The sequence below is a fragment of the Caretta caretta genome, chromosome 2, assembly GCF_965140235.1.
Source record: "Caretta caretta isolate rCarCar2 chromosome 2, rCarCar1.hap1, whole genome shotgun sequence".
In the NCBI taxonomy this organism is placed as follows: domain Eukaryota; kingdom Metazoa; phylum Chordata; order Testudines; family Cheloniidae; genus Caretta; species Caretta caretta.
In genome coordinates this window covers 46,876,413-46,896,608 of record NC_134207.1, presented here as the reverse complement: position 1 = coordinate 46,896,608, position 20,196 = coordinate 46,876,413, and the positions used below count along the sequence as shown (strand labels likewise).

Here is a 20,196-nt window from a genome sequence, read left to right as displayed (position 1 = left end):
TGGCCTCATCGTTAAGGCAGCTGAATGTCACCCTGGAGAACTGGATTCTGGGGGGAGGGAACAGATTGGATAAGGAGTCTCATGAGCCTGGGGCTGGAGGGCAGAAGAGGGGAGAGGAAAGAGGGAAGAGAAAATAGGATTAGCTGGGCCAGGAGACTTGGACAGTGAACCAGTGGGGTGGAGAGGCTGGGAATGATTGGGAGCCAAGAAGAGACTGGGACGAGAAGCCTGAGGAGTGGAGACTGGGACTGGATAGGCAAAGAGAAGGATCCAGAGACAAGGACTGGAACAGTTAAAGATTGGAGGGGCTGGGAAAACAGGAGTCAAGCTTGGCAGTGTGGGGGAGGGCAGGCAGAAGGCTCTGTGACCACTAGAGTACACTCCCTTCCATCACCTAGAATGGAACTCAAGATTCCTGAGTCTCACCATTCCTCTGCTGGCAGCATATCTGTAAAATCCACTGGCAAAGTGGATGTCTCATCCATAGGGGCCAACTTTTCCCAGTGCTGGTGGAAGCTCGCGCCTCCTCCCACCCCAGCCCCGCCCCAACTCCGCCCCTGCCCTGCCCCCAAAGTCCCCGCCCCAACTCCACCCCCTCCCTGCCCCTATTGGAATCCTTCCCCAAATCCCCGCCCCGGCTCTGCCTCTTCCCCAAGCGCGCCGCATTCCCTCTCCTCCCCCTTCCCTCCCAGCACTTGCCGCCACAAAACAGCTGTTTTGCGGTGGGAAGAGGTGGGAGCTAAGGGAAGAAGCGGGAGCTAAGGGAAGAAGCGGTGCGCTTAGAGGAGGAGGTGGAGGTGCGCTGGGGTGGGGCGGGGCGGGGAGTTGCCGGTGTGTGCAGAGCACCCACCGATTTTTCCCCAGGGGTGCTTCAGCCCCGGAGCACCCACGGAGTCGGCACCTATGGGCTCATCCCCCTCTAGTGCTGGTCTACAGAGAAAATGACAAACTACTATTGCTACCAGTTACTCTGCTAGTTCAAGGGGCAGAGGTCTGTGAAGTGGGTCCAAAGATTCCAATGTGGCTGATGAACCATGTGGGTGTCAGTATGATGCCACATGATGGAATTTTTTTTCAGTTTGCTTCTTTTAAAAATGAGGAAATTACACATAAAGTACATCAAGAGAACATTATTAAGGTTGCATAGTCAAGTACTCAAAAGCTAGGCCAAGCCAGAAAAACTGGCTGTGCCCCTTTGTGTGCATTATGAAACAGTCATTAATTGCATGATCACATACTATTTTTAACTACTGGACCCTACCTAATTCAGTGCCCACAATGGATCTGCTCTGGGGATAGATCAGGGCTGTGTTCTGAATGAGGTTGTTGTTTGTTGGGTCCTTGCCTAATTTAGAAGTTGGAAGGGGAGTCATGAATGAGCCAGAGAATTTCAGGAAGAGAAAGGATGGCCTCATCGTTAAGGCAGCTGAATGTCACCCTGGAGAACTGGATTCTGTCCCTGCCTCTCTGAGATATTCCACTGTGATGCTAGGCAAGTCCCTAGACCATACTATTCACAGGTGGTCACTAATTATCTGTTCTTCTTTTTCTGGGTTCCTGACTTGAGACCCTGGATGTGATTTGCAGTAGTGTTGAGCACTCACTGATGTAACTGAAGTCAATGAGAGCCATGCTTTATATAGAGCACTGTATAATGTTCAGAACTCTGACAACACAGGTTCTAGGTGTCTCAAGTTAGACACCACATAGGTGGAAATTTTTGACCTGTAGTCCCTCTATGCCTCAGTTTCCCATATGTAAAATGGGGATATGACCCCCTCACCTAACGTGGGTGTTGTGATGATAAACTAATGTTTGTGAAGCACTCAGATAGTATGCTGATGAGCACCATAGACAAGCCCATGAGGAAATCAATGGTTCTGTCTTCAGAGCAGGATTTGACTGGTGTGAGGTAAATAAGGTATGGGACCACACTTTGAGCAGTGAGGAGAAAATGAAATACAGAACAGCTGCTCATTCCCTGAGCACTGTCCATCAGTGCACTTATAGATTTCTTAGCGGTTCTGAGACCACAGCTCCCAGTGATTTCAGTTGGAACTTAAGAGCTCACCACCACTAAAAATCAGGCCTTTGATATATAGTAATTAATATATAGTATGTTTTTGTTTCATAAGAAAACTATTTTGTTACTTAAAAAGGCTTCCCCCCCCCCCTTTTTATGTCTGTAGGGTTTCATGACTTTGCTCTACCTCCTTGTGGAAGATGTCTTTCTCCTCATTAATTACTACAGCTTCAACTACTGGCTGTATGTTGGGCTGTCTATTGCAGGATTAATATACCTGAGACATACTCAGCCTGATAGGCCACGGCCTATTAAAGTAAGTACATTACAGAAGGAAATAAAACATAATATACAGTCAATGCATCTGTTTGTATATACATTACAGTATATATCCTTAGTACTAAGGATGTGTCAGCACTTCCCTTATATGCTACTCTTTTTAGCCACATAAGTCCTTTTAACATACATTGTCACAAGTTAAGGAGCAAATTGTATTCCAGCTTTCAGAAGGATATCTATTATGGCATTTTTGCTATATACAGTATAAAAATTGACATTTATTGATTTTGTGACTCATTTTTGCTTCTTTCAGAGTAGCAGCCGTGTTAGTCTGTATTCGCAAAAAGAAAAGGAGGACTTGTGGTACCTTAGAGACTAACCAATTTATTTGAGCATAAGCTTTCGTGAGCTACAGCTCACTTCATCAGATAAAACCCTCTTTGTTTTTAAAATGAAATTGTCTAGGCTCCTTAATCCATCGTGTGTAAACTGGATGGGCCCTTATTTTTGTTTAATAATTTTTTCTCATAGTGGATCTCTACATTGCTATAGTTACAGCCAGGGTGCCTAGGACTCTGACACAGTTCGATATTCAGGTTGGATTATACCTCTCATAGTTTGGGAAATTCTGAGCTGCCAGACAATAGTTCCACCTCTCCTTCTTTTGTAGGACTAGTACTTTACTTCCTCTTCCCTCATCCATATATATTTTGCCATCCAAGATACATATGGTAGTGGGGGAGTGAGGTATATTAATGCTACTTGGCTCCTCCAGGAAATGGTATCCTGTACACTCTTCAAGTACAGAGGAGTGTTACGCAGTAACATTCAGTCAGACAAGTGAATATAGAATACAAATTAATACCCCTTCATGAGCTTTTCCAAAGACCTTTTTATTTTTGACTCTGTCTTGTCACAGTCTCCTGCACCATCCTTACCAGCATCAGTTTTTGTCTCTGTGTTATTAAAGAGCGCAATGTTTTGATTCCTATCCAGCATCTACCACAAAAATAGAACTCCTGTGTACAATCAGCATTGAAGTACATTCTCTAAAGCTAGTCAACTTTCTAATTCTCCAAAGCTAGTCAATTTTTTTTAATGTCAAGTTTGAAAATTTCATTCAAATTTTGAATGTAAAAAACACAACAAAAAACCACACATCACAACAAGCAACAGGGGAAACTTTTGCTCAAATTTTTCCTGTTTTTTGACCAGCCAGCTCTGCTTTCTGTTGGATATCAGACCGACAAAACATAAGCTGCTCATCGGTCTGCTGCAGCCCACAAAAAGTTATAAAAATGAACTATTGGATTCCACACTTTACTATATGCAGCCCTGCTTGACAACAAATAGCCTTGATAAAATTTATTGTCTTCACACTTAATTTACAAACTCTCCAGCTAATAGGCAGAAGAGAGGAGAGAGAGTGAAATCCTGACCGTATTCAAATCAATGGGAATTTTGCCATAGACTTCAGTACACCCAAGAGTGCATGCAGAGAGTTTATCTAAGCTGACTATGGGTGCCAATTTATCAATTTCTGTTACTCTTTGCCTGCTTAGCTGACCTCATATTTTTCCATGGAATTTTGTGCACTCACAGTGTATTGTTTTCCTCAATTTACATTTTATTTACATAAAAATAATATTTATACAAAACCTCTTTCTCTGTCTTATACATTACAGCTAGCTCTTAAAATGTCATGATGTTGTGAAAGGCTGTTCTTGAGAACAGTGGCAAGGTATCAGTGTGGTTCTACTTTGAGAAATGAATCTGTAAAAAAGTTTATTTTGGGCTTCCCTATTTGTTTTCCAGTTATTTCCATATCAGATTTGCTGATTTTACAAGCAAAATTATGTGTTTCTAACTGTCAACTCTGCAAACTCTAAACTCTTGAAAGTCAAGCTGGGTTCATTCAAGTTCTGACATACAAATGATAAAAATTCTGCACTCAAAGCTTAGAGAAAAAATTCCCTACATGGTAGTGCTCAGCTTCAGTGCTCTGCTCTTACTGCATTTGTGGATCTCTCATAAAAGGCAATTGGAGCTGAGTTTGTGACATCCTGGAAACAGGATGGACAGATACAGACACACACATGCATTTACACCTGGGGGGCAGAGGTGATCCCCCAATTCTCCTCCAGACTCTTCAAGTCATTTATAATGTCCTTCCCCCCACTTTGTAGTATATGAAGGGTCCTCAAGTTAAACCAAAAAAGAGGCAAAAGAAAGGTCCTTCCAAGTGAAGGGAAAGGTGGCCTGTCTCTAGCCCATCTTTCTAGATTCAGCTTTTTGGGCTTGGCCTATTAATAGGTCTATTGTCTTTTATTAGGATCTAACTCCAGCCCATCCTCTTGGGGCATCTTGCTTCACAGCTGGTCGGTACAGCTTTAGGGACAGTGTCTTCCTTTTGGCTGATGTGTCTCTGTTGTCAGTAGTCTATGAGGTGAAGCAACCCACCTCTTCTTCACCACTCCTTCCTGTAACAGCTTTCCCTTTTTTTAGCTTCCCTCCCTCTTCCAGGCCGAGCAAGCCTTACAGGCAAGCCTCATTAGCATTTCAGTGTGTAAGGCCTCACATTTTTCAACAGTATGTTTGATTGCTTCTTTTAATTCACATTGATCTTTTTGTATCTGCAGCTCAGCCTCTTCTTTCCTGTAGTATACTGTTTATGTTCCATCTTCCTCGTCATGGTTCCTCTCTATAGCAATACAATCCATGCTCTCATTGGAATTGGCATAGCCCTCTCTGGAATTCCTGCATATTATTTGGGAGTCTATTTACCATCTGAAAAGAAACCTAAATGTCTTCAGTGGCTCTCTGGTAAGCAATGTAGGTTTACATTAGTATGTGAATATGTACATCTCTACGTGCAGGCACCTGTAAATATAAATTGTGAGAATCTTGTCAGAAAACATAAAAAAAACTTAGCTATTTTTTCTGGATTTTTGTAAAATTTGTTCCCTCTGAGATTTTTAATATATATCACATAACATGTCTAGGAAGTTTTGCTGAGTTTGTGAAATGTTTTAGAGGAAAAAATAACCTGAACCATGCAACTTTACAGAATTTTCCTTCATGTAGATACAATAAAAATATTACAATACATTAATTATAAGTCATTATGAAGGAATAATTTACGTTGGCTCAGTCAAAAGTCCTCCTAGTGTTGAAGACAGAAGAAGAGCTCTGTGTAAGCTCAAAAGCTTGTGTCTCTCACCAACAGAAGTTGGTCCAGCAAGATATTACCTCACCCACCTTGTCTCTAAAGACTAAACTCATTCATGTTTGGTCTCCTGGAGGGCTGAAAGTACCACATCACTGTATTGTTTCACTGACTGACCAATTAGTATAGTATCTGAGTTAGAGGAGACCACCTTTTCTGGTACCCAGTTAAAATGTGAATTCTGCTATAATGATGGATATTTGAGATTGGTAAGGGGCTAACATTTGCATTGGGGAAAAAATTGGTGGTCCTGTAGGGCTGTACATATACTTATTTCTGGGTGCTCTCTTCCAGGAACAATTGAAAAAGTGGTTGTGTGTGTGTGTGTGTGTGTGTGTGTGTGTGTGTGTGTAGGATGGGACAGATGCCATAACTTGTATAAATAAGCTGATGTGAGGTTTTGAGCTTGTAAACATCAGCAGAAAGTTTCCTAAATTATTAAATCATTAATTTAGTGGACTCAGGTTCAGAAACTAGTGGCGGCAGAGGATTATGCATATCTCTGCTACTGACTCACAGACTAGTCTTGAAAGGCTCAGTCCTGAGCTCCTTGTTCAGTTTGATCCCAGCTCTTACAAATTTCCATTAAATTCAGTGAAGGGCTGATTAAAAAGTAAGAATTTCAAAGTTGGGCTTTGATGTCTCTGTGAATGATTTACCCATTGGAAACATGGATTTAATCCGCTTCACAGAGGGGTTGCAAAGCTTAACTAATGTTTGTAAAGTGCTTTGATATCCTTGGACACAAAGTTTATAAAAGATCAAAGTTCTATTGTAACTTTGTCTCATTAATGTGTTTTTTTTATCTTGCAGCCACAACAACAAAATATGTTCAGATGTTGTTCTACTGTTGTCTGACAGACTTGGACACTCAAGTGGATCAGACAGAAGCTAAAGCCAGATAGGGTTGTCTGGACATTTTCATACTTGAAGCATTTTTAGAGTCTGAAATTCTTTGTGTAGGGTTGGTTACACAAAAGCATCAACAATTACACTGTGCATCAGTTTGATGTTAATTATTTCTGTGCTTATTTTATTAGCCCCTTCACTGCCAAGGGTATTTACCAATCCCTGTTCAACAGGATTTTTTTCTAACTTTGTTCATTAATGCTGATGATTAGCTGATGATTGTGAAGTGCTTTGAAAATATAAAGCACTGTATGAATAAGCACTTCATGTTACATAAGTGTTAGTTTTTGTAAGCCTTTTGGAATAAATCTATCCAGTGCAAAGCAGAAGCTTGAGAAATAAAAAGACAAATGAAAGAATATAATGCAAATCAGACACTTACTAGATTTACATTTCTAAAGCTGAGGTGGGAGAATAATAGAATCATAGAATATCAGGGTTGGAAGGGACCTCAGGAGGTCATCTAGTCCAACCCCCTGCTCAAAGCAGGCACAATCCCCAATATTGTTTTTGTTTTTTTGCCCCAGATCCCTAAATGGCCCCCTCAAGGATTGAACTCACAACCCTGGGTTTAGCAGGCCAATGCTCAGAAAGTCACAATATAAATTTAAGAATTGTATTGCAGTTAGAAAATTTGTTTCTCAGCAAAAAAGTTTAAATAGGCAGGCAAGCATTTTCAAAGTATAAATGCATCTCTAGAACAAAAAAAAAATCTAATCCATGTTCCCCTAAGTAGATCCCAGCAGACACATTTAATTTGGTTACAAGAAGAACACAAGGGAAGTGGACTATCTGAAAAATAAAAGCTCTGTGCTATACCTTGTGTGAGGACATGCAACAATTATCATCTTTTTGCAGTAGAAGCATTTCAGGTGACAAATTAGTTCACATAGTTGTTGTCACAGGTATGCTAGATCTCTTGCAGATCAACTTGTTGTGGAATAGGATAAAAAGACTGCAAGTTCCACGTCAGTATATGCACATTCAGGGGTAAGCGCATCACCTTTCTATAGTGTGCCTGTGTTTGGCTATAAACATCAAAAATTGTGGCCTCATAAACCATAGTAGGTATGCTGATTGACTTTCATTTAGGAAGGAACTAAGCATTTATCTCCTGAAAACATAGAAGAGAAAATAAACATCCTGAAAGAAATATCTGGGAATTAGGCCCCAGAGGTGATTCCTCTAGCCTTTCTTGATATACACTATACTTTGTCATCCTGTAGGATGTATTACACTTACTTTCCATAATGCTATTGGAATATATATAATATTCTGTCTGTAGCTTCATTATCAGTATTCATTTCAGTAGCTCCAATTAATCTAAGACATCTGATCCTAAACTGATCTCTGTAGCTTTTAGCTTGGGTGGTACAACATTATCCTTCATTATCGCCTGCTTGGAGAGAGCTGTGTGGGGGAGGGGGAATAGGATTGTAATGGGGCGGGGTTACTCACAGCAGGTGCCACCTCTTTGAGAGCTGATCCCCCAGAGCAGTCACATCCCACCTGGCATCCTCTTCTGTCATCATTTGCATACCCTGCCATCTCTCTCTCCCTGCAATTCAGGATGCTCTCTCTTCCTGTCTTGGCCCTCCAGCCATGTCACTATAGTCCTTTCCCCCTTCCAGGGATGAAGGGCCCACTGGATGACAGTTCTAAGCAGCCATCTGCTCCAGTGCCTGGGTTGGGGCACTTCCCCAGTGGCTAGGGTGACCAGATAGCAAGTGTGAAAAATTAGGATGGGGGTGGGGGTAATAGGCACCTATATAAGAAAGGGCAAGACTTTGGCTTAGGGTCTCTGGGCTGGAAACCAGAATAGTGGGAGGGCCCAGGTTCCCCTACCAGTCACTGGTAGGGTGATCACATGTCCCGGTTTTATAGGGACAGTCCCGATATTCAGGGCTTTTTCTTATATAGGTGCCTATTACCACCCAACTCATTGTCCCAATTTTTCACACTTGCTATCTAGTCACAGTCCTAAACTCTGTGACTGTTTCCCTGGGCTGCTCCTACTTCACCTCTACCAGGCTCTGGGTATGCCTTTCCCTCGGGGCTTCTATTCTACCTCTGGTTATCTCCTTTCCCTCTCTACAGCTAGAAAGTGACTGCAGGCTCCCTAACTGCAGCTCCCCTCTCTTGCCATCTTCCTGGCTTTATCATAGCCCCACCTGTTCTTTCTTAGCCGGGCTCTATTCCCAGTCAAGGGTTAATTATCCAGCCTAATTCCCTTCAGGCTTGGCCTATCAAATTAATTGGCCTCCTTCTCAGCCTCATTAATCCTTTCAGTGCTGGTGTGGTGGGAACACCCAGTCACACAGCCTCCCCCTCAGGACTGCTTCCCTCGGGGGTATAGATGCCTTCTTCCCTTTGCTGTTTGTCAGCCCCCTTCAGCAACTCTGGGGTCCACCTTGGGAGGGTGAACTTGCCTTCAATGAAGATGTTCTCTGCACATAGTAGTTCATTGTCCTTCTTTCCCAGTTTCTTCACTCTTTCAAATTCTTACACTCCTCTTGTATTGGGGCAACCATTAACTACAGTCACTCACACTCCCCTTGTGCCAGGGTCATGCCCGTATTCTCCACCAAAATTGTAACTGAGCTGACTCACCACAGGTGGTGCCTCCTTGTGCCTGCCATGGGGATCAGCTTTTGCCTGGTCTGGCACCCTCTTCTGTCAGTTGTTCCCATGCCCTGCCACCTCTCTCCCTGTGACTCAGGGTGCTCTCTCTCTCGGTGACTTGGCCCTCTGGCCAGGTTGCTATAGTCCTTCTGGGGGATCAAAGTCCCACTGGACGACTGTCCTAGGCAGTCTGTCTCACTTCCCCAGTGGCTGGCAGGGGAACCCAGATCCGCCCACTACTCTCTGTTCCAGCCCAGGGACCCTACTATCAGCAGCCAGGGTTTGCACAGGGCCAAACCTTGCTGCTGTTTCCCTGGGCTACTTCTACTTTGCCTCTATAAGGCTCTTTGCCTCTATCAAGCTCTTGCTCTACCCTCCTCTGGATATGCCCTTCTATCAGGGCCAGGACCTCAGGGCTCCTATTCTCCCCCTGCTTTCCTCCTTTCGCTAAGGCCAGAGAGTGCCTGCAGGCTGCCTCACTGCAGCCCAATTCCCCCTTTTTTCCTTTTTTCTTTTTTATGGTGAAGCAGACTTAACTGTATAGTCTATAGCACCACCAACTATTCTTCCTCAATACTTACTGGTTTATATCCTCTCACTCTGCCTTGTCTTTCAGGTAATGCAACAGCGCTTTTAACAATACTCCATTTCCCAGATGTTTTTACTAAATAACAATGTAATTTTTTTTACCTTAAGATGTTTGAATTGCTCAAAAAGCTTTTCCCTTTCTTTATCAAAGCCCTTACATACCATAAAAGGTGATCAATTGTTTTTTCCACCTTACGGAGTGCATGTAGTCCATCTTTGTGTCTATTTATTTGACAAAGATTTGTGTTTAAACCACAATGGTCAGTTAGTACTCTAAACAAAAAAACTTCACTAGTCCTACCCAGACTCTGAAGTATGTCATAATCCTCAACTTTAGGTCACAATTCAAAAACATCATCTTCCTCTTTTTTCATTAATCCAAATTTTTTTAAAATGTTTCTGTACTAGGCTTTTGAATTCCTGTTTACTCAAGGGTATTTCTATGTCAATCCCTCCATTTCTTACATAATTTTTAGCTGCTTTGTCTGCCATTTCATTCCCAGTTGTCCCCAAATGTGCTGGGATCCAAGCTATAGCATATATCCCAAACTGTACTAATTCTTATTAGAAATATAATTTCATTGATTAAATTACTTTTACATTCTGAGACACTGTTTATCACCATCAGGCCAGACACTGAATCTGAAAAAATAACCACTGCTGCTGGGCATACATCCCAGATCCAATTCAATGCTAGCATTATTGCTACTAGTTTGGCTGTCATGATACCTACATAGTCAGATATTCTTTTAGTTGTACAAATTCCCTATTTCGATATATGATGAGTGACAGGGTCAGGCCAGATGGCTACAGGAGAGTGATAGAAGACAGATAAATTAGCCCCAGGTTAAGCAGGTCCCTTTTCCCTGGGTAAGGTAACAGGGGCAGTTCCAGAACAATCAGGAACTTGCTGGAACCAATTAAGGCAGGCTAATTAGGACACCTGGAGCCAATTAAGAAGCTGCTAGAATCAAGACAGGCAGGCTAATCCGGGAACTTGGTTTAAAAAGGACCTCACTTCAGTCAGTGAGGGGTATGCAAGGAGCTGAGAGTGAGAGGGCGTGCTGCTGGAGGACTGAGGAGAATAAACGCTATCTGGCATGAAGAGGAAGGTCCTGTAGTGAGGATACAGAAGGTGTTGGGAGAAGGCCAGGGGGAAGTAGCCCAGGGAGTTGTAGCTGTCACACAGGTGTTACACAAAACACTGTAGACAGCTATGATCCACAGGACCCTGGGCTGGAACCCGGAGTAGAGAGTGGGCCCGGGTTCCACCCATTCCCTCAACTCCCTATTGGATACAGGAGTAGTTGACCTGGACTGTGGGTCCCACCAGAGGGGAAGGTCCCTGGCTTGTCCCCCGACCCACTAGGTGGACCGCAGGGATTGTTCTCCTTCCTTTTCCCCATGCTGGCCAGTGATGAGGTTAGCTGAGTGAACGGCAGGTTTGAGCCACTAGCAAAAGTGGCCAAACTGAGGGCTGCCGTGAATCTCTGAGGTGAGCAAATCTGCCAAAAATTGCAGGACCCACCAAGGCAGAGGAGGAACCTTGTCACAGATGATATGCCCTCCCTACTCTTCCTGTTTTTTTTTTTTCTTTTCTGCACCCATCTGTATGTATTTGACAAAACCAACTTTACTTTCCATTTATATACTGGTTCATTTTTAATACCTACTATATCTTTTTTACCCTCATGTTTATATAATAAATCTAAATCCATGTATGGCCATGCAACTTTCCACCCATAACTAATTTTCCCATGACTAAAAGTTTTGACTTTGTTCAACTTTTCCTTGTCTTTCAACTCCTGCATCCACTCTTTAACTCAAATGGCATGTGGAGTTCCAACGTCCTGATGCTATAGTTCTCTTATCTAATTCCCAACAATCCTCATATATATATGTTTGATACTTTCATCATCGCAGTTCATTAATTTTGTTCCAGAAAGATAGATCCCATAGTTTTGTTCATAGCTTTTAGTGACACGCCACTTACACTATCTGTAGCACTTATAGGTGTTGCAATAATGCACCACACAGAAGTCATAGCACCTGGGCTTGTATTAAGTCGCTTTTCTGTAAGTTCTGATTTTGATGCTGACCCAAAAGCATGGCAGATATAATCAACAACTGGTTCTGATTGCCACCAACAGTGTTTTCTTATCCACCCCGCAATTAGTCATACAAAGACTTTTTTTAACCGGTTAATCCTTCCTGTACATTTGTCTGTAACATAGCTTATATGATCTTTCCAAAGTAATTTAGTATCCGATATAATCCCTAAGAATTCAAACCTTTTAACCATATCTATTTACTGTATTCTCCATACGGACACAGTTTACATTCCTTTGTAACTTTCCTTTTTGTAAAGCTCAATCCTTTGGTTTTAGCAGTGGAGAATTTGAAACTCCATGCATTTCCTCAGTCAGTCCGATAATGCTTTGTTGCTTCTCTTTTCTGCCACCTCAGTATTCCTGCTCCTAACCCACAGAGCACAATCATCTGTGAATAGAGTGACACCTACCCCAGCACTTATGTGTTTTGGGAGATCATTTATCATAACAGTAAATAAAGTTGGGCTGATAACACTTCTCTGTGGTGTACCATTTTTAATATTATATATATTCAACATAACTTTCCCAACTCTGACCTGCATGGTCCTTTACTCAAAAATTCTCTAATACACTCATACATTCTTCCTCTGATGCTAGTGCCCCTACTTTGTACAATAAGCCTTTTCTCCATGGCATGGCATATGCCTTTTCAATATCTGGAAAGACAGCTATCATGAAACCCTTGTGTCTCATACTTTTTTGTATTTCAGCTTCTAATTTAGCAATGTGATACATAGTGCATCTTCCTTGCCTAAAACCACTGTGCACCTTATCTATAATGCCATTGTTTTCCAAATAGGCAGCCAATCTTTCATTCACCCTTCTGTCCATAATTCTACCAGACAGGATGTAAGGGCAATTGGTCTATAGGCATCCACTTTTGTGGATAGTTTGCCTAGTTTTCATATTGGAATTACTATTGCATGTTTCCACCCTTCCAGTATCACTCCTTTCTCCCATATAATTGGTTCCAAGATAGCACTCAAAGTGCTTTCAGAGAGATATGTGAATATTATCTTACATAATAGATCATGACTCTCTTCAGTGAATTGTCTTTTAATCTTGAGGAAAACTTCACTTTGATCATTACTCATCCCTTGGTAAGTTTCTGCTAAAACTCCTCTTTTCTCATTATCAGAACTTCTAACTATGTTGTCACTCCCCATAAGACCTGGGATGTGGCTACTCTCAGTCTGAATTCCATTCATTGTAATTTGCCTGTATACTTCTGATATCTTGGTATCTTTGTTCATCTACCCACAGTACTTCCTTCAACACTCTTTCTTTGCTTTTTTATAATTATTTGTACTATTGCCTTACTACTTTTATACTTCATTAGATCTTCACTATTCATTGTATTTTTGTTGGGTTTTTTTAATAGGCTTTTTTCCTTCCTTTAAATGCCATTTTGCACTTCTCGTTCCACCTGGAAATGAGTTTGAAGTTTTGGGATACTTCAATATCCTAGATATGGCTACAGTAGCAGTAGCTATTAATCCCTTTATTATATTACCATTGAAATTGTCTATGTCATCACTCACAAATTCAGTACATTTACATGTAAACAGCTCTCAGTTAGCTTTCTTAAAATTACAGGTAGGTACTTTTCCATTACCTTCAACCTTACCTTGCCCTTGAAAAGTAATAAGTAAGTCCCTACTTGAATTGCAGGATGATCTTCAAATAATTGCGGCTGAGTTGCAGACAAGACATAGAAAATCAGGGGAAAATAATAATGGACTTTTATTAATAATGGTAATTTGGAAAAGCCAAAGTAGACCTATTTGTTTAAGAAAAATTTCCTGGAATGATATAAATATTCAAGTATGTTATGCTTGCTAAAAAAAATTTCTATATAACCAGATATTTTTGCTGCAACTATTCTCTAAAACAAAAAAAGTGAGTGGTACAATATAAAATTCAGAAGACTAAAAGTCTTAACACAACTGCTGTAGAAATTGAGTCCAGCCACTTTAGCCTTCTACATCTTACAGGCATTGAATGTTAGTGCAGTACTAATTGCATACTCAACATGTATGCAAAATTATGGACTGTGCAAAGTAAGACAATTTAAATAAAAATTGCAGTGGAAGCCTAATATTGTGGGATCTGCAATTTTGCAATATCATGAATGAGGTAGAGCCTTAGTAATAAGTATAGGGAAATGATTACTGCCCATTCCTTCTTCCTTACATATTTCCCATTTGCATTTCTTTGCAATAACTGCTATTATAATTCCCAGCTCTAAGCAGGAAAAACTACCATCTGCTGCATTTAATTTAGTTGGGGTGCCATTGTTTAAACCACTAGATTGTTTTCATCAGTGAACTTTTCTAAACACGCACCATTTTTATCAGCTGTCTTACTTCCCCATAATTTATTATGACTGTTTAGGTCATCATATGATATGTGGTATTTTAGCATTCTTCACTATTTCTTGTCACTCTAGACTTTCTAGATTCCCACATGGATTACAGCTATCATAAATCCTTAAAGAAGTATTACTCTTCCGCATTGAGATCTCACCAGCATTATATTCTAGGCTTCTTCATTCATTTCTTCATTCTCTACTGCTATGTAGTTTAATTTTTTCCTTATGAAATTATAAATGTCTCTTCCTCTTCCTAGTTTTCAGTTTTGCCTAAAGACAATATACCCTGGAATTTTAAAAGTAAGCTTTTCAACCAACCCTGTGTCCTGGATACATATGACATCTGATTTAGTTTTCATTTTCAGACTATTTTCTTTTAGTTCTTGACTATGTGCGATCAAAAAGTGTGCATTCCAACAAAAGATTGAGATCCCCATACTAGTCATATATCACCATTAATTTCATTCAAAATTGCATGAATATAGTCCACTGCCAAGTTGATGATGTATAGGTATTTTCCCCACTGCCCTTCTTATACTTTTCATTGTTTCTGATTTTTCCCCAGTTTGTGATGTAAAATTTATCATTATCATAAATGAAACAAACCTTTCTTTTTTCATTACTAGTATATAATTGGCTATTCCTAGTATATCATTGGCTATTCCTTCTACCATCTTACAGTCTCCTAACTCTTACAATAACCCCTATGGTTTTTTTTTAATCCAGTCAGCTATTTTCATAGGGGTAACATCACCTACTCTTATTTCTTTGGCTAGGGATCTTACAATTATAACATTTTGGTTTATTTCCTGCCTTGGCTTTGTTTTTTTTGCTGAAATCATCATCTACTTCTGCTTCTACTCTTTTTTCCCTCTACTTTGTATCCATTCTCCCTCTCTAACAGACTCTTCTTCAGTTTCCAGAGTGACTTCACTGGGGACCAGAAAATCTTCCAGCCATCCCAGCCCCCCTCTGCTGCCAACTTCCTGGCTTTATCATAGCATTGCCTGTCCCTTCTCAAATGGGCTCTACTCCTAATCAGAGGTTGCTTAGCCAGCATAATGACAGGTTTCAGAGGAACAGCCGTGTTAGTCTGTATTCGCAAAAAGAAAAGGAGTACTTGTGGCACCTTAGAGACTAACCAATTTATTTGAGCATGAGCTTTCGTGAGCTACAGCTCACTTCATCAGATGTATACCGTGCAGTTTCCACAGTATACATCTGATGAAGTGAGCTGTAGCTCACGAAAGCTCATGCTCAAATAAATTGGTTAGTCTCTAAGGTGCCACAAGTACTCCTTTTCTTTTAGCCAGCAGAATTCACCTCAGGTGTGGCCTATCAAGTTAATTGGCCCCCTTCTCAGCTTCATTAACCCTTTCAAGGCTGGTATGCAGTGAACATCCCATCACAGGGGGTAAAGGGAGTGACTGGTAGCTTACTCCACTCAACCTCCGTCCTCCCCCACTATGCCAAGGCCACTGGTATATTCTGATTAGTGCAACTCCTGGACAGCCTTTGCTGACAGGGCTCCTATGGAGCCTTAGGCAAAGGCTAATGCTGCACTTGCCCAGCAAAAACTCCAAGGGAGAGCAACCATGATATTGCTCCCTGCCCTCATCTGTGACTGAGTCTCCTTTCCCCTCTGATTTACTGTGGGCAAAGAGGTGTGACAATAAAAATACACTACATTTAGGTAAATAAGAACGTCAGAAGTGGATATTGATCTGCCTAGCAGTGGCAGCATTAAAGTCTGCACATTACTAAAGTCACTTAAATATACTAAACACCTTTTTTGATCATTTGGTCCAGCCAGCCCAGAGTGCCCCAACATCTCCGGATATGTAGAAGGTGACACAAAGTCTAGAACAGTGGTTCTAAAACTTTTGTACTGGTGACCCCTTTCACATAGCAAGCCTCTGAGTGTGCCCCCCCCCTTATAAATTAAAAACACTTTTTAATATATTTAACACCATTATAAATGCTGGAATCAAAGTGGGGTTTGGTGTGGAGGCTGACAGCTCACAACCCCCCCCCCATGTAATAACCTCATGATCCCTGAGGGGTCCCGACCCCCACTTTGAGAACCCCTGGTTTAGAATGTGTGTCCTCAAAGGCCTGCTCTACTATCACACATCAGGATGTTGTTCACGCCTCTAACTTCAGCTATAACAGGTCATCTGTAACCTACAGAGAGCCCAAGTCCCCAGACATTTTGAGCTGGACCCTAGGCTTAACCACAACCAACAGGCACAATTTAAATTATGACAGGCCCTGCCTACACAGAGTGCTATGTCATGTTTGATGTTAAGCTGTATGTCCTTGTCATGGTTCCTTCCCCACTCTGAACTCTAGGGTACAGATGTGGGGACCTGCATGAAAGACCCCCTAAGCTCATTCTTACTAGCTTAAATTAAATTTCCCTGAGGTACAAACTATTTTACCTTTTGTGCCTGGACCTTTTGCTGCCACCACCAAAGTGTCTAACAAAAATAACAGGGGAAGTGCGCACTTGGAAACGTCTCCCCCCCAAAAATATCCCCCCAAGCATTACACCCCCTGGTGAAGGCTTGATAAAAATCCTCACCAATTTGCATAGGTGAACACAGACCCAAACCCTTGGATCTTAAGAACAATGAAAAGCAATCAGGTTCTTAAAAGAGAATTTTAATTAAAGTAAAAGAAAAACCTCTAAAATCAGTAATGGTAAATACCTTACCATTCAAAGCATTCAAAACATAGAGAATCCCTCTAGGCAAAACCTTAAGTTACAAAAAGACACAGAAACAGGAATATACATCCCATTCAGCACAACTTATTTTATCAGCAATTTAAACAAAACAGAATCTAACGCATATCTAACTAGATTGCTTATTAACTCTGTACAGGAGTTCTGACCTGCATTCCTGCTCTAGTCCCAGCAAAGGCAACACACAGACAGAGAGGACCTTTGTTCCCTCCCCAGCTTTGAAACTATCTTGTCTCCTCATTGGTCATTTTGGTCAGGTGCCAGAGAGGTTATCTTAGCTTCTTAACCTTTTACAGGTGAAAGGGTTTTTCCTCTGGCCAGGAGGGATTTAAAGGTGGTTACCCTTCCCTTTGTATTTATGACAGTCCTGCAGAACACATTATGCTAGTGCTCTGTAGTCTGAAGTGGTTACCTGGCAGCTCCCTATAAACTGTTTCCCTATGGTAATACAAAAACAAGGAAGCACTAAATGGTTTGAAACTTGGGTACCTGAGATACCGTCTCAGCAGTGGAGATGGCAAAGCTAAAGGCATCTTGGCAGGATGATTCCTGCAAAGGATCCTTAACTACAAAACTTGCTTCCCTCCCATTGTCTGGTAAGAGCCTGAATTTGTTAAACTTCTGGATGTTCTGCAAAGAAGCTCATCTTTTCTTTCAGGATTTTTGGCAGGAGCTGGGTTGAGGGATGTAAGTGATCAGATATGAAGTTATGAGGACAGGCAATATTTCTGAGCTATATGGACAGTTGACTCTCTATTTTGTTAATATTTACTTTGTTGATATTATTCCTTGAAATTTTTATATTTTACTTATTGTATAGAACCTAGGGCTAAGCATAATTGTCTAAATAAATAATATTTGATCTTTGCAAAGTGCTAGGGAGTTGTTTGTATGTTTAGTCTACATGCAGAACAGATAACAAACCACACCACCTTCTACTCCAAGTGTAAGGTGCTCTTTTTTACTCTTTCTTCTCAAACATGAATACATTGCAACATGTGTATTTATTTATTTTTTAAATATAAAAACAAAACATTCCACTGCACATGCGTCTCCCCCAGGAGAGAACAAACAACACATAAAATATATTAGTCATTTTACTTATGTACTACTAGGCACTTGGATACTGTGGCGATGAGCACAGTACAAGAACCTATCTAGAACAGAATAGGGTCAGAACATTGCAAGCCAAATTTGCATTTTTAGACTACCCTGACATGTGTCTGTTTTCTACAACTTGACAAAATGAGAATGTATGGGATAAAAGGGATACCTGCTTCAGATTAAAGCCCTTTCTCAATCCAGTAATGAGCATTCCACTTTCTGAATACTTCCTCATGCTACCTAAAATCACATTTCCCTACAGCACGTAGGCTACCAAACACATTCAATTTTTCAGAAAAAGTCCTGGGGCCGAAGACAACAAGCACCATTTGCTTTTTTCACACAAAAATGTGGAGTAGGATACTTGCCACCCAGTCCCACATGCCACATCAGTGGCTGAACAGTGAGAGAGAATGACACATGTATAGCAGTGCTCAAAGGTGTAGCAAATTACAATTCTAGGGATGCACATTCTTTTTTCAAGGCCCTTTAAGGCCAAGGATTCGGGAACATGCAGCTTCTGGGAATTGTAGGCAAGGCTGCAATGCATGATGGGAGATGAAATAGCATATAACGCAGTCTTTCATCATTCTGTAAGATGCTCTGGAGGTAGCAGCTACTTCTTAGGGGAAGGTCTTCAGAAATCTTAGATCTTTTGTGATGGCTCTCTGTCACGCTGGAGAGCACTGTGCCCAGTGGGTGCTATGAAAAGGTGTGTCAAGAGGCAGGTGGGAAGCAAAAGGCTTGGGGCAGTATAATACTGCTATGCGCTGGAGGCCCAGTGTCAGTAGTGGTTCTTGTTTAGAATCTCTGACTGGAGCTTCTGAAGAGGGAGGGAGGAAGCATCCCCTTCAGCCCATGCAGCAACAGAGAAGAAAAGCAGGCAGACCCTGGTGGGGAAAGGACTATTTGATTTTCTGCCTAGGATGGCAGCAGAAACTGTTGGATTGAGTCTTGTATGAACAGGGCCAGCGAGTGAACCTGGCTTCACCGTTCTTTTCAATCTGCGCATCCTGTCAGGTTGTATATGTCAGGCCTCGGTCTCCCCTTTGTGTCCCCTCTTCACTGCTTCAGGATTCTGTCATGACAGAGTGGAGCAGGAGATGGAGACCCAGGCCCTCACTCTCCATCAGGTGCCATCAGGGCCCTAAAGGGGAGTTGCAGTGTGTGGACAACACAATGTTCCACCCCAAGTTACACAGTTCCAGGCATCAGCCTCACTCCTTGGTGCAGCCTGTAACTCCTTCCCCCTTCTGACTTGGCTACCATTGCCCTTTTAAACCGTCCCTTCCCATGGAGCATGCCCTGCAGCTGTTGAGGGGCAGGGCCCCCATGGCGAGGCTCAGTACTGCTCCATGACTTGCTCTGATTTAGTGTTGGGCCTGAAAAGCCCATCACACATCCTCCCCTTTAGCTCCAGAGTTGCCAAGTGGACTTGTGTTGACAGACCCCACCCCTAGTCATTTTTATGATTTCTGCTAGCTCAGTGTAGGTTCAGGAGTTTTGGTCTTTCATGGACTGTAGCCATTGTAGGGGTGTTTAGTCAGTCACCAGCCAGACCAGGTGACCCATAGGTAGTAGGATAGGGCATCTATAGCCCCCTTTACTGCTTGGGCCTCCTTCTTGATCACCAAATAGGCAACTTCTTGGGGGAACAACTTCCTGCTAAGATAAAGGACAGGATATTCCTCTCCCCGCACTTCTTGTGACAGTGTGACTCCAAGGCCAGGATCAGATGCAAAATAAAAGGCCTCAGGAAGTCAGGGTGAAACAAAACAGGTTCCTGAATCAGTCACCTGGAAGGTTTTAATACCTAGAAGGCTTTGTCATGGGCTTCAGTTCAGTGGATCCTCCTTGGTGAGGCATCTTTCACCAGAGCTGTTAAAGGGGCAGCAATTGTGGCAAAGTCAGGGATTAAATGTCTATAATATCCTGCAAGCCCCAAGAAGCGGTGTACCTGTTCTTCTGCAGAGGGAATCAGCCATTCTGATCAGGTCTTCATCTTTGGCCTTCACCAGTGGGCATAACAGTCTCCCTGACAACGGTGTATCCCAGCTAGTTCACTTCATGGTTGGCCAAACGACATTTAGCGGGGTTGGCTGTCAGTCCAGCTTTCTGGAGTGCCTGTAGGGCTATTGTAAGGTGTTTTATGTGGTCAGCCTAGGTCTCCCTATAAATGACAATGTAATTGAAATAAATTGCCACAAATGCCTGTGT

General features: G+C 41.9%; 2 protein-coding genes across 3 annotated transcripts in view; both read left to right on the top strand.

Moving 5' to 3' along the window:
• The window catches only part of LOC125632635 (Y+L amino acid transporter 2-like), a 44,613-nt gene extending 32,378 nt beyond the window's left edge, over window positions 1–12,235 (top strand). For both annotated transcript variants that reach the window (XM_075125072.1, XM_048841155.2), the window contains exons 8-10: window positions 2,190–2,339; window positions 4,942–5,125; window positions 6,342–12,235. In XM_075125072.1, coding sequence (XP_074981173.1) covers window positions 2,190–2,339; window positions 4,942–5,125; window positions 6,342–6,433 — 426 coding nt within the window. In that variant the 3' untranslated portion in view covers window positions 6,434–12,235. The remainder of the gene's footprint in view (window positions 1–2,189; window positions 2,340–4,941; window positions 5,126–6,341) is intronic.
• The window catches only part of DECR1 (2,4-dienoyl-CoA reductase 1), a 307,653-nt gene that overhangs the window by 80,114 nt on the left and 207,343 nt on the right, over window positions 1–20,196 (top strand). The gene's annotated exons all lie outside the window — the stretch shown is intronic.